At 41.0% G+C, this 14799-nt stretch overlaps 2 protein-coding genes across 12 annotated transcripts in view; both read left to right on the top strand.

The window, feature by feature from the left end:
- The window catches only part of LOC101839749 (Ig lambda-1 chain V region S43), a 612967-nt gene that overhangs the window by 337190 nt on the left and 260978 nt on the right, over positions 1–14799 (top strand). The window lies entirely within an intron of this gene.
- Positions 1–14799, top strand: part of LOC101841371 (Ig lambda-3 chain C region) — a 388037-nt gene that overhangs the window by 115738 nt on the left and 257500 nt on the right. The window contains exons 1-2 of one of the 2 annotated variants that reach the window (XM_040751121.1): positions 762–822; positions 927–1233. The exons of the other annotated variant lie outside the window; for it this stretch is intronic. Of the exons in view, the coding sequence (XP_040607055.1) occupies positions 780–822; positions 927–1233 (350 nt within the window). The 5' untranslated portion in view covers positions 762–779. Of the gene's footprint in view, positions 1–761; positions 823–926; positions 1234–14799 lie in introns of those variants that run through there. 2 annotated transcript variants of the gene reach the window in all.

Here is a 14799-nt window from a genome sequence, read left to right as displayed (position 1 = left end):
GCTCTTGGACCCCAGACCGACAGTGGGGAGGCCAGCATGGGACTGATCTGGACCCCCCAAATGTGAGTGTCAGTGAGAAGGCCTGGGCAACCTATGGGGCCCTGAGCTGTGGATCAGTGTCTATCCCTGGTATACAAACTGTCTTCATGTGCCTATAGCACAAAGAGAGATGCTCTCTCAGCCTGGACTCTTAGGGGAGTGCCTTGACCCTACCAAGAGTAAAATGACAGACACTAGATATCCCCTATGTGGAAGGATTTGGCAATAGGGTGGGAGGGAGGGGGGAAGGGGAGTGCAGGAAGAGGGGAGGGAGAGGGAACTGGGATTGACATGTAAAACAAGCTATTTAAAATTAAAATAAAAAATGATAAAAAAAGGAAAAAAAAAGCAGGAAATTCCATCTGACCTTGATCAGAATATGTTTGATGATCACAGCCTGGGATAAGTCATGTGTACACAGACAAAGTAGACCTGAATCAGCTTAGTGTGGAACTATAGGTTCCTCTGAAGAATCTGGACACTGAGCTGAGAACACAAATATCTATGTCTTTATGACTCTTCAGGATTCAACAGTCCTATCAGCTGGGGCCACTGTGGTCTCTTAGGCAGGCTCAGACAGGAAGTGATACCCAGACATTTGAGGACACACTAACCTAAGAAGTGATTTGGTTGACCAAAAATATTTGCATGAAGTATCCTGTCAGTTCTCTGAGAGTTGTTGAAGGATAAGAGAGACCTACACCATGTCTGTCTCAGTAGAGCTCAGTGGTGTCTGCACCATGGCCTGGTTTCCTCTCCTCTGCTTCCTCCTTCATTGCACAGGTCAGGAGTCATCTGAACCCTGATCCCAGTTGAGGGAAACTATCTGACATCCAGATACATTCTCTTCTCTCACCTCAGTTCATAGTGTGTTTCTCTATTTTCAGGGTCTTTCTCCCAACTTGCTCTGACTCAGTCACCTTCTGCTTCTGCCTCGCTGGGAAGTTCAGAGAAACTCACCTGCACCTTGAGCAGTCAGCACAGCACCTACACCATTGGTTGGTACCAGCAACATCCAGGCAAGGCTCCTAAGTATATGATGTATCTTAAGAGTGATGGAGGCCACAGCAAGGGAGATGGGATCCCTGATCGTTTCTCTGGCTCCAGCTCTGGGGCTCATCGCTACTTAAGCATCTCCAGCGTCCAGCCTGAAGATGAAGCTGACTATTACTGTGGTACAAGTGATAGCTCTGGGTGACCACAGTGAACTATATGAATGAGGAAGCAGGACAGGAACTGTTTTGCTGTATTGCTACCTAGTTTGACATATAGTAGTGAGCAGGAACATCTGAGTTACTGATGTTTACTGCTTAACACTCAGGGGATAAACTGCAGGTCTTACACTTTCTCCTGAATTCCTGGAGACAGAGGTGAAAAAGCCAGGGATTACATAGAATACACTGCTCTGTAATAATGACAGAAAGGGGTAAACTAAACTCAAGGGCTTTACTTCTTATAACTTAGAAATAAAGGGACCAGACTCTCACTCAGGCCCTGCTTTAGTAACCATGACAGGCTACAGAAAAGACATTTAAGACTCTGACACAAGGAAACTCCAGATCTTCTGGCCTCCCTGACTCTAGGGCCAAAACTGAACACAAAGAAACTCCAAAACCCTGCCCCCCCCACAACCTCCTAGATATTTGATTCCTGGCAACTGTTTGGCCACAAAAGAAACTCCAGGAGGCACCAAAGTAAGACCAAACCAAACCCTAAACAGTCCATGAGAAGGGGGAATGAAAATCAGGGCTGAACTGATTGAGAAAGAAATCAGCACAAAAAACCAATGAAATGAGGAGGTGGATGCTTGAAAAATAAACAAGATAGGAAATAATCTTTTTTTTTCTTTTGCAAACAAGTTGTGAGGACATTTTCCAGGAATCCTTCCCCCTAGGAAGTGATGTTGCCTGATGATGCTTTATTTCAAGGACAAGTTCACAAGCCAAGTGTCCACCTTTCTTTTTCCGCAGCTGTGATGAAATACTTCAAAGAGCAACACGATGAAGAAAGGGTTTCTTTTGGCTCAGAGTTCCAGTTTATGGTCCATCACTGCTGGGCATCACTGCCAGGAAGTCACAGTAAAGAGCCTGGGACAGCTGGACCCATCCATCTTTAGTCAAGTAGTAGAGAGCAGGAAAGGCTCCTGCCCAGTGCTCTCTTTTCATTCAGCCCAGGGAAGTGGCACCACCCACAGTAGGAGAGGCTTCCCACCTCTGTTATTCATCAGGACACCTGACCACAGGCAAGCCCAAAGGCCCACTCCCAAGTGATTCTGGATTCTGTAAAGTGGATAATTAACTGTAACCATGGATAGTAAGGGAAGAAGAGGAGAGGAAATAAATGGAGCAGTTATGCCAGGCAGCATTGCCCATAAGAGGAGACACGGTCTGGTCCTCATATTCACTATGGATACGACAGGAAATATTCTTTTTTTTTTTTTTTACGAGACAGGGTTGTGGGAACACCAGACCTTGAGCAGAGACCCACTTCCCCTTCTGCCTGGGAGTAGGCAGCTGTAAGACAATGTTTAGTAAAAACATGTTTACTAAAAACGATACAATAAGTTCCTGGCCACTTCCCCTTCTGCCTGGGAGTAGGCAGCTGTAAGACAATGTTTAGTAAAAACATGTTTACTAAAAACGATACAATAAGTTCCTGGGAAAGGCCTTCCCACGGAAACCGCCCTGACCTCGACCTTGTCCAAAGACTAACCGCACCTTCAAAAACCCACACACATCCACCTCTGGGTCCGAGCAGAACCAGCCAGGGTAGAGGAGAGAGCAGAAGCTTCTCTGGTGGGAGCTTTTCTTAGGAAGTTTTTCTTGAACCTTTTTGGAGCCTGTTTAAAGTTTTCTTTATATCATTAAACGAGTCTCTGTGTTTTCAATACCCGACACCCTCCTCACGTTCTCGGACACAGGCCGCGCAGCAGACATGACACAGGGTTTCTCTGTATTGTTTTGGAGGCTGTCGGTCTAGCCTGGCCTCGAACTCACAGAGATCCGCCTGCCTCTGCCTCCCAAGTGCTGGGAGTGCCCGGCGACAGGAAATATTCTTAATCAAATTAAACACAATGAAGAGAGAGGAGACCCATTTCCCCTTTAGATATGAAAGGGCAATATTACGTCATATATAAATAATATTCAGAAAAATTATTAGTTTTATATTTTTGAGACAGGAATCTCTGTGTGACAGTTCAGGTGTTCCTGGAATTCACTGTCTCAGGCTAGACTGACCTAAAACTCAAAGAAATATGTTTGCCTCTGCCTCCAAAGCACTGGGATTAAAGGCATTTGGCACCACCACTCAACAATCAGAAAATATTTTAACTTAAAAATATTTATTTTAATTTTATGTGCATGATAATTTTATCTGCACATGTAAAATACACACACAAGTAAGTATACATATGTGTGAGTGCCCCGTGTTTACAGAGGCTGGAAAAGGTTATAAAATCCTCCAGGACTAAAGTAACATTTGTTCAGTAGCAGCCATCTGAATTCTGGGCACCTAAAATGTGTCTTTTAGCAAGAGCACCAAGTACTCTTAAACGCTGCAGCACCTCTCAATATCAAACTTTAGGAAATTTTAACATCTTTAAATCTCTATTCCTCTAGAATAAAATAACCAAAAGAAATGGGTAAATATCTAGAATCATATGAGTTGCCAAAACTAAATCAAGAATAAATAATTTAAGCAGATCCATAACCTGCTATGAGACTGAAGAAATTATTAAATTCTTTTAACTAAAAATACCATGTCAAGATGGATTTCTTAAAATATTCAACCAGAACTTCAAGGTGTGTTTACACCACCAACAATACTCCATAATTAATATTTTCGATGTATTTATGAAGCCATTGGAGTTGTCACTCTAGTACCTGTTAGCTCTAGCTTCTTTGGGAAACAGCCCTTTCACCCAGAGGTTTAGGGGAAGCAGCTCTCAGTGGCTGCTGTTAGTCCTGAAATCCACCAAAAACGCAGTTCCATCATTTTGACTGAATTTAAGCAGACTTTCATTAAAATTTTAAATACTGACCAAGATGGAACTTGGTCAGGACCACCACTTGGAATCTTTCCAGTTGTTTGTACTAGAGACACGTTTTTGCATGGCTAGTATGGACAAAACCCATACTTCACTGTACTTTCCCATGTGGTTTTCTTGTTATTTTCCAAGAACTAAAAATTGCACAGTGCCAGGAATTGCACCTTTTGCAGGGTGACAATTTCAAGAATACCAGGAATTTATCTATTCTTTAGGCATGGGGAGCTTACATGTTCAACTCTACAAGCAGAATTGTCTTCCATGTGTGCTGATCCTAGTCTGTGAGTTGAAGCTGATATCAAGGGCAAACAGAGTCTCAGGCAAACAACACCAAAAGACTGTTGGATATATAATTCTCTCCTGAATATGGAAGTTGTAGTTACATATTTTTCAGTCAAATTTCCTGACATAAACTACTCATGGTAAGAAATGTTTATTTTGCTTTGAAGTTTCAGAGTCCATCTTTATGGGGAAGGCGTGGCAGGATGTCTCAGTCCTTGGCTCCAGGAATGTGAATCCCTTGCTGTGTTTATCATGTGTGTGTTTGGGAAAGAAAGAAGAGCTTTTGCATGGGTCCTGTGGATTGTGGTCAGCCTCATGAGAACCCTGTAGTCTTAGGAATGATGGGAAAATTGGTTAGAGATCAGATGCGGTCTACCTAATCCTCTTCATGACACTGCCTCAGACCTAGAACATTTGCCCAACTTCTCTGAGGCTGTTGCAATGCACTGACCAGGGTACCACCAGGGATATTGAAAATATTCTCCTTACAGGGGTTAAGAGTCTGTCATAGTGCCATGATGAGGGACAGACCACCAAAGTCTATTCAATCAAAAGCAAGATTTATTGCAATAAAAGAAAAAAACTTCTCTATGTGGCACAAAAGCTTATCAGCTGTAGCCAAGACTATGGGAAGTCTTCTGAAACTGCAGCAAGTTCGGCGGTTTCTGAACTACCCATTTTATAGAAAGAAGCAAGCACTAGTCATGAAGAAAATAATTTTTACAATCTCCAAGTATAACTCAGTTATAAATTGCTTTTTACAATTTCTATTACTGGGGTTTTTCTGTTTAATTAGTGCATTGCTTCTCTTTGGCACTTTCTGGTGCTGTTTGCAGGACCTCTGCACTCCCTTAGACAGCCAGGTTTGTGGAGCTGAAAAGAGAAAGGGACAATGCACAACCAAAAATCACACACATCCCATCATTCAAAAGTTAACTCAGTTCACATCAATTTGCTGATCATGAGTGGTCAGAGGGTTATCTAAAAGCTGACTCTTAGTTTGCAGATGACCATTTCAGCCTTACAGAGTTATCAGTTGGTTGAAAAGTAAAGGAACCCATTATTAATAGATAGTCCTTAAGCTGCGAGAAAGCTGCTGGCAGTCTGTTCTCATTCTCTTATGCTCAACTTTGTATTTTTATGTTTCTGCATTCCTATTTCTGGAACCTACATTTCTACATTTGTTTTTGGACTCTTCAAAGGGACATTTCTGACTCATTTCATGGAGGATATCTCCCAATGTGACTTCCTGTGCAGACTGAACGTTTTCATTTCCTGGTCAGCTTCATGCTCCTCCATGGTAGTTGTTTTCTGGAAAGGGAATGAATGTGAATTAAAGGTGGAATTCATGTGGAAGCAGGTGTCCCTCATGAAGGTATCAAAGGAAAGGAATGCATTGGTATATTTACAATTTCCTTTGAGTGAAGATGGTTTCAGGGCAAACTTAGGCTTTCTCCTTCTAAATCGTCTTCAAACTTCCAGATCTGCATATTACAGGTTTTTTCCCTGGGAATGACAATTTCATAGAAATACTACCAATTAAAATGCATAAGTTACAAATATAGTTGCATCAATATCTTTATCTTTATTGGTATTGAAATAGCTTTTAAAAGTAAGGTTGCCCTGTCTGTGAGCCTCTGCTACTTGGGGTCTACATTTACCTATAAAAAATGGCAACTTACTTTCTATGATAAAGTGTTTTATAGCAGCAAAAGGGACCCCATTCCCTATTGAGAAAGGTTCCTGATATGTAGAAACAGTTTGGTAACTCCATAATAATGTCCTTGTGTGATGTTTTACAAGAGCATATGCTACACTGTAAAGACCTTCTAACCTGCAGCAGGTGTGATGTGATTGCAGCCTTATGTCTTTAAATCCCCTAGCCTCCTTACTGTTTCCCAGGCTGGAGCCTACTCCTGGTAAGACAGCGAAAGGACTAACTGTATTCTTAACTGGTTTAGTACAGGTTGGTTTCTTTAACTTTCCTACATAAACTATTTCAGGAAAAAATAAAATATGTATCTAAAGTAATTGATGGGCTAAATAAAGTAGACTTTAAAAGTATGCTACAGAATGAAGGGAAGATTTGTCACTATCCTAATAAACTATATTTATAAAATACAATAGATTCCTTGATGTAGCATAGCTTTTGGTTACTAATGTCTAATACAGTTTTATTGAGTATAAAATCTGAAACTAAATACTCCCAAAGCAAGTTGTCCCTCATGTTTCCCAAAAAGACAAAACAAACAGTACTGGAAAGAAGTGAATGGACAAAAATTAAGTATTGTGTCATGCCTGATGATGAACTCCAGAAAACCTATGTCACAACACTCAAAACAGAATACACATTTTTATTATTATACACCAGAATAGTTACAGTGTGAACCAGTAAAATACACACATCAACAACAAACTGGATAGGGATCTCTAGTAATAATGTAACGATATTTGTACTGGAAAAGCATACAAGTCTATTGAAGAACAATTGCAGATAATTTTTGAATCAGAGGGGAAATAACGATCAAAACACAGGACAGAAGACATACAAGCAATGAAAACTAAAATGACAGTATTTTACTGTTTAAAAATATAAAGTTAATATCCATTTTGAAAAGGAACTAAGGAAGCTATAACTGGGGAATGGAAACTCATTTCTGAAGATATTTAGGAAAGTAACCATAGTCCAGCAAAAGGCACTGTGGATATCTCAGAAACTGACAATACCTGAAGCTGACTCCTGACTCACATTTAATCTCCAGGTCCAAGGTTACTGGCTGGAATTAGAGGTTGTAGCTCAGCAGGTGTTTCCTCAAGTCTGCCAGAGGCTCCCTGGCAGCAGAATTGTCATTGGGCTGCAGAGATGAAATGAGGGGGTAATGGTGAGAGGAAAAGACTCCTAATGAACAGAATCTCCATCTCCCAATACTTGGGGAGCACAGAGTCCAGTGGCACCTGTGGGTCCTGGGGCTCTCTGGAAATTTACAGCATGACCTGGATGACCATCAGATTCCCCAGCTTTCCTCCATCACTGTCAGGTATCAAGGAGATTAAAGAGGACTGCCTTTGGAATTTTCACGCTCATTTGTTGACTCCTTCCTATCAGCTATGTCTTTTCAGGGTCTCTTCCTGAGCTGTGGTGATGCTGGGAAGGATATTCTCTAGCAATTACTGATCCTCTTTCCATACAGTAGCCTTGCCAAGCCTTTATGCTCTGATTCACCCAACAATTTACAGGCACACACATTCTCCTGTCACTTATTACCTTAAACATAATGTTGCCCTGGGACTCTAGGGTTACAAGTCTGAGGACATTGATGAAGTCCACTGCATACTACCCTACAGTGGTGCTCAGCACAATGAGACACGCATGGAGAAGCAAGACATAAACAAGCATTTACCTGAGCCTAGGTAATTGCCCTGTCCTGGGATAGTGGGATTCCATGACCAGGCACTGTTGCTATCCTAATACTAATTCTCCAGAGACGAAAAAGGTAAAAGGTAGCATCAGACTTCATTTGTGACCTACTTAGATTTATATCAGGGAAAATATTTGTCAACTATTTTGATAGAAAATAAAGGATGAAAAGAGATTGCATATATTTTATTCCTTCCTTAGATATATTTGTTTGTAATACTAGAGTCAATAGGCTTCTGGAGAGAAGCATTCTCCATGATGTTTTTACAATAACTTACATCAAAGTAAAGTAACTGTTTATTCATATTTTCTAACCCATTGGTATATTATCTTTTATTTGATGGCAATGTAAAAACATTGTATAGTTTTTAAATGTTATGAAATAGTATATAAATAATATATAAAAATATAAATACACACACAAACAGAAACACTAAATAATCTCACCTCTGATGTTAGGTTAAAATATTTCCCCTTAAGAAAGATCTGTTGATGTGATAAACCTGATTGTCATTGTATGCAATCTTATTTATAAGATTGTAAGTACTATTATAGATATCTTTACTCAGGTGAGTTTATGCTGAAGTGTAGTGAGACCCCTATGCCTTCACTGATGGCTTTGAGAACAGAGTGAGGTAGTGACGATTGTCATGTGAAGACTGGTGTGTATATAGGTCTTTGTATCTGGATTTCAAAGATTGTTCACAATCAAGAGGGACAGAGGAGGGAAGGAAGAGGTGCCATAATGTGCTTAGATCAGTATGTGCAATTTGCTAGTTTGTCCTCCATGAATCAGTATAAGATGTGTTGCCTGTACAAGCCCACACATTTTGTTATATGTTGCTACTGTCAACCCAGGGAACTAATAAATTAAGCAATAATTTGTAAATTATTTCTGAATTTTCACACGTTTCTTTCATCTCAATTCATATTTTAAACCCAGTGATACTGAAATACTGGCTCATATTTCTAGTTTTATGACTGAAACTAAACTCTAATGTTAAGCAATTGACAGTCTTAAAATATAAATATATCTTTCCTGTTTCAACATACTACTACTGTAAGCAAAAGACACAGACGTGCAGCTTTAGAGAGGCCTTTACTTCAAAGATCTCTACCTGTTTATGTGTGAGCATGCAAGTATTGCCCTGTTATTCAAAACTAGGTTTTGAATGTTGTCTTAATTTCATGAAACCAAGGGACATTCCAATCATTGTTAGTGGAAAACCATAGACAGTTAATCCTGGAGCACACAGAATGCACAGAAGTGGTGTTGGAAAGTTCTTTTGCTGTACATAGCAGTAGGAAACAGAATAAACAGAGGAATCAGGAAGTTTGCAACTGAAAACACAACAGTTTGTAGAGACTGTGTTGGATAAATATGTGTTAAAGCTCAAGGTGCACATGGATCCTGCATCTGTGGGTCAAAAGTGGGGACTAACATCCTTGATTCATAAATCCTCCTTCCTAAGATATTCACACTGGTATGTGAGTGTCAACAATAATAATGGCCTAAAAGAAGGTAAAATCAAAAAATGCAGACAGATAGAAAGTAGTAGCAGGCAGGAAAGAATTAAAATGTTTTACAAACAATTTTTTCATTTATATATTGATTTCATGACATAATGTGTGTATGTCTGTGAATGTGTGTTTGTTTGTGAGTGTGTATGTGCATGGGCATGTAAGTGCGCTCGTGATTAGAGAACAATTTGCATAAGTCACTGAGCCATTTCCTTCCACTATAGTTGTTCCCAGTAAACTCACATTGTTGGTCTTGCCAGCAAGTTCCCTTAGGTACTGAAACATCAATATACCTTTGCAGGATGAATTCCACCAAAGACAAATGAAACATAGCTTTTTTTTCTTTCTTTTCTCTCTATTGCCATCTTCTTGCTGCCTTCCTCTTTCATCATTTGTGTAAACATTTCATCTAAAGTATTTTATTGTTTTATTAAAAACAAATTTGTCCTGAGTGGCGGCATGTGCCTTTAATCCCAGAATTCAGGAAACACAGGCAGGTGGATGTCTGTGGATGGGAAAACATCCTGATCTACAGAGACTTCCAGGAAAGCTAGGCCTACATTGAGAAGCCCTGTCTTAAAAAAAAACCAACAAAAATATTGTTTTGTTTTTTTTCAAGAAAGCCTCTAATTGTGTAGTTCCAGCTGTCCTGGAGCTCTCTATGTAGGCTGTCTGGCCTGCTTAGACAAAATAAGAAAAGAGAAGCATTCAGACAAAATATACCAAAAAAGTACAGGCAAATAAACACAGCCATACAGCATGGAATTTGTTTTGTCTTGGTTAACTAATCCTGGGAATGAGGCCTGTCCAACAGTGTGGTTGATATTACTAGCAGCACTCCACTGGTTAAAAACTGATTTCTTTTTACCAGAAATTATCTATTACAATAGCTTTATGTCAAATGTTTGAATTTTTGTGTACTTCACTTTATTGGATATGGAATTTTTATTTGGTTTGAACCTGTGCTGGTCTTGTGCATGCTGTCATAGTCTCTTTGAATTCACATATGAATCACTCCTGATGTATCTGGAAAATACTCTTTTGTTGGAGTTATCTACTTGTGGTGATATATTGTTTATGATTTAATAAAGCCACTAGATATTAAAATGCAAAGTTAGCCACAGACAGAACCAGGGAGTGGTTACACACATCTTTAATTCCCACAGCCATACTAGCTATCCATAGAAGCCAAGTGGTGGTGGCACACACCTTTAATCCCAGGACTCAGGAGATAGAGACAGAAGAAACTTTGTGAGTCCAAGGCAACTGGGCTGTGGGAGACTGAATCAGTCTAAAGAGTAACAGAATTTATGCCTTTAATCCCAGAATTTGGGATCACATACACTAGGAAGGTAGAGACAGGAGTGTTATGGCTGGACTGAAAGAGGAGTATAAGGCAGGAGAAGACAGGAACTCAGGATTGCAGCATGAGGCTTGGTGGAGAGAAGAGCAATCTTCATTGTACTCTGAGGTTTCATGGAGACAAAGTTTGCCATTTTAGAGGTAAGAGCAACTGGTTTGGCTGCTTTGCTTTTCTAATCTTCTGCTTGAACACCAATATCTGTCTCTTTTTACATCTTCTTCTGCAAATTCCCTGAGTCTGGTTGAGAGGGGATTCACAAGGAAAATTCATGTAGTACAGCTTCCTTACACATGTATAAACTGAAGCATAATCCAGCAAGCCCTACCTGTTGTCCCACTTGTTCTTGCCAAATCTGACCTATGACTTCTATCTTGATTCACTAATTTTTGCATAAATTTATGGGTGTCCCCATTTCTGAAAATCCATCCCCCTAAAGTGTGCCAGGTACATATAATTTCTATGTCAGATAAGTAATAGGCAGGTTTTCATGTATTTCCTTGAAAGCACACAGTCATTCCTCACTGATCTTCACTGATACTTAATTGATGAGACGCTTTCTTTTACATTCTAGTTTGTGATCTTTCTGTAAATTTGTTTTGTTTTGCTTTTTAATTTTTAAATTTTATATTTTAATGTACTAAGAGAGTTGTGCAGTATAATATTTTTCTTCCTAGACACCAATATTCACCAGTATGTCACTATGTGTCGGTATGCTGAGAAAACATGGAGGAGTGTGGCTTCATGTGCAATCTGAAATGTGGCTCATGGAGGATTTATCTGTAAATGGGATAATTCCCTGGATAAAGAGCCCATCATAAATTCAAGTCTATATACTGTGCCCAGAGCAGGCAATTCCTTCTGGCCTTGATCAGAAAGTGTTTGATAATCACAGCCTGGGATAAGTCATGTGGACACAGATACAATAGTCCTGAACTGGTTCAATGGGGATTTATAGGTTCCTCTGAAGAATCTGGAGACTGAGCTGAAAACACAAATATCTATCTCTTTATGACTGCTCGGGATTCAACAGGACCTGCAGCTGGGGGCACTGTTGCCCTTGGGTATTCTTAGGCAAGAAGTGACACCCAGACTTTTGAGGGCACCTAAGATGGGATTTGGTTAGTCAAGAAAAATTTGCATGAAAGGTCCTGTCAGTTCTCTGAGAATTGCTGAAGGATAAGAGGGAACTACACCATGTCTGTCTCAACAGAGCTCAGCAGTGTCTGCACCATGGCCTGGACTCCTCTTCTCTTCTTCCTCCTTCATTGCACAGGTCAGGAGTCATCTGCACCCTGATCCCAGTTCAAGAAAACCATCTGGCAACCAGATACATTCTGCTCTCTCCTTTTACCCAGGACATAATATGTTTCTCTATTTTCAGGTTCTTTCTCCCAACCTGTGCTGACTCAGTCACCCTCTGCCTCTGCCTCCCTGGGAGCCACAAGCAAACTCACCTGCACCTTGAGCAGTCAGCACAGCACCTACCCCATTGGTTGGTACCAGCAACATCCAGACAAGGCTCCTAAATATGTGATGTATATTAATCGTGACGGAAGCCATGGCAGGGGGAATGGGATTCCTGGTCGCTTCTCTGGCTCCAGCTCTGGGGCTGATCGCTACTTAAGCATCTCCAACATCCAGCCTGAAGATGAAGCTGATTATTACTGTGGTGTATATGATGACACTGGGTGACCACAGTGAACTAGATGAATGAGGAAGCAGAACACGAATTGTTTTTGCTCTCTTACAACCTAGACTGTCATATAGTAGTGAGTAGGAAGATCTGAAGTTCTTAGCAATCATATTCATTGGATGGTTACTGCTTTTTACTCAACGGGTTAACCCACAGGTCTAGTACTTCCTCCTGAACTCCTGGAGAAAAGGGGGAAAATGCATCGATTTTATATAGTGCACTGCTCCATAATAGTGATGACCATGTAAAAGTAAAAAGTGATGTGTATACAGGTGAGGTGAGAATATTCTCCTAACATATTGGAGCAGTAGGTCTTAGGCTCTCACTGTTACCTCACCAAGTTCATAGGAATGTCTGTTCTTCATTAGGCAGATTTCTCAACTCATGCTCAAAGTGTTTTGTAATCCCATCAAATTTCCAAGATGTGCAGTGTAACAGCATTTAAGGCTGTCCTGGAACTAGCTCTTGTAGACCAGGGTGGCCTCTAATTCACAGAGATCTGCCTGCCTCTGCCTCCCGAGTGCTGGGACTAAAGGCATGGGCCACCACTGCCCAGCTCTTGGTTTTTAAACATATGAATGTCTGTGTTCCCCATCCATTCAGAGGATCTTGTCTCAATCCTGGATGCCCTGGAATTTGCCCCGTGGACCAAGCTGGTCTTGAACTCAAATATCCACCTGCTTCTATCACCCAAGTGCTGGAATTAAAGTCTTGTGTCAATACAGTCCTTAACCCTACATACCTAGAACAATCAATTTTTCTGCATTCGATTTCTGAATCCTAGGATAGCAGCCATGAAACAGCATGCAATGTGCATTATGTTAAATCAATTATTCAATTATATTTTGTTCATACAATGGAAATGAATCATAATGTTCGTTCATTAGTGTAATCAATAAAGAAGTCTAAAAAAGTGTTATCAGCATCTATAATGTACTGGATATTTCAGGGTCTTAGTGTAACCATGGAAGGCTGAACTATGTCCAAGGAAGGGTATATGTGCTGCTTGTTCATTCCTCAGCCTCCCAGAATCCTGGAGACAATCAGACGTAGTGGGGAGTCTGGTCAAGCAGGAACTCGTTTATTGCCTCCCATAGCAAGCATCTTTTAAAGCAAAAAAACACAAAGCAGGAAAACATCCAGCCAATAGTTTTAGAGGTCTGTCTATCAGATGCCTCAGCACCGTAAGAACAAGAACCATTCATGCAGTGACCTAATCTGGGTCGATATTGGCACCAATAACCTTTTATTGTATACATTTTAGGATACAACCTTCTGGCTTCCCTTAGGCACCATCTTTGACTATGCCCTTCAGACATTCATATGTTTTTTTAATCATTTTTTATTTTAATTTTAAAAAGCTTGTTTTACATGTCAATCCCAGTTCCCTCTCCCTCCCCTCCTCCCGCACTCCCCTTCCCCCCTCCCTCCCACCCTATTGCCAAATCCTTCCACATAGGGGATATCTAGAGTCTGTCATTTTACTCTGGGTAGGGTCCAGGCACTCCCCTAAGAGTCCAGGCTGAGAGAGCATCCCTCTTTGTGCTATAGGCACATGAAGACTGTTTGTATACCAGGGATAGACACTGATCCACAGCTCAGGGCCCCATAGGTTGCCCAGGCCTTCTCTCTGACACTCGCATTTTGGGGGCCCAGATCATTCCCATGCTGGCCTCCCCACTGTCGGTCTGGGGTCCAAGGGCTCTCCCCTGTTCAGATCAGCTGTCTCTGCTGGTTTTGCCAGCCCATTCTTTGCCAATTTGCTCATCACTCCTCTCTCTCTGTCACTGGGTTCCTTGGGTTCAGTTCAGTGATTAATTGTGTGTTTGCCTCTGCTTCCATCAGTCACAGGATGAAGGCTCCCGGATGGTTATAGACATCAAGTTCATTATCAGGAATGGGCATTCTAGGTGGTCTCTCCACTATTGCTTAGCTTGCCAATTGGTGTTATCCCTTTAGATCACTGGAGGACGCTCTGGTGCCTGATCTGTATTCTATCCTATGATTCCCTCTTCCCCCTAATCTACCCCCACCCCCTCAACTTCCTGTTCCCCCATGACCAACTCTCTTCTTCTTCACACCCTCTCTTCTTCCCAGGTCCCGCTCCCCCCCACCCCTCGCCGTGTTCCATATCCATTCAGAGGATCTTGCCTCATTCCTCTTCTCTTGGATACTATGCATATCTTTTAGGTTCTTTCCTGTTTCCCAGACTCTCTATCAATGGAAGTGCAGACTGGCACTATCCTGATCCATGTCTAAAATCCATATATGAGTGAGTACATACCATTTTTGTCTTTTTGCGACTGGGTTACCTCACTCAGGATGGTTTCTTCCAGTGCTATCCATTTACCTGCGAATTTCAAGATTCCATTGTTTTTTTCTCCTGAGTAATACTCCATTGTGTAAATATACCACATTTTCTCTATCCACTCTTCAGT

This window comes from Mesocricetus auratus, unplaced genomic scaffold (genome assembly GCF_017639785.1).
Source record: "Mesocricetus auratus isolate SY011 unplaced genomic scaffold, BCM_Maur_2.0 Super-Scaffold_100008, whole genome shotgun sequence".
NCBI lineage: Eukaryota > Metazoa > Chordata > Mammalia > Rodentia > Cricetidae > Mesocricetus > Mesocricetus auratus.
This window is presented reverse-complemented; position numbering and strand designations above follow the sequence as displayed.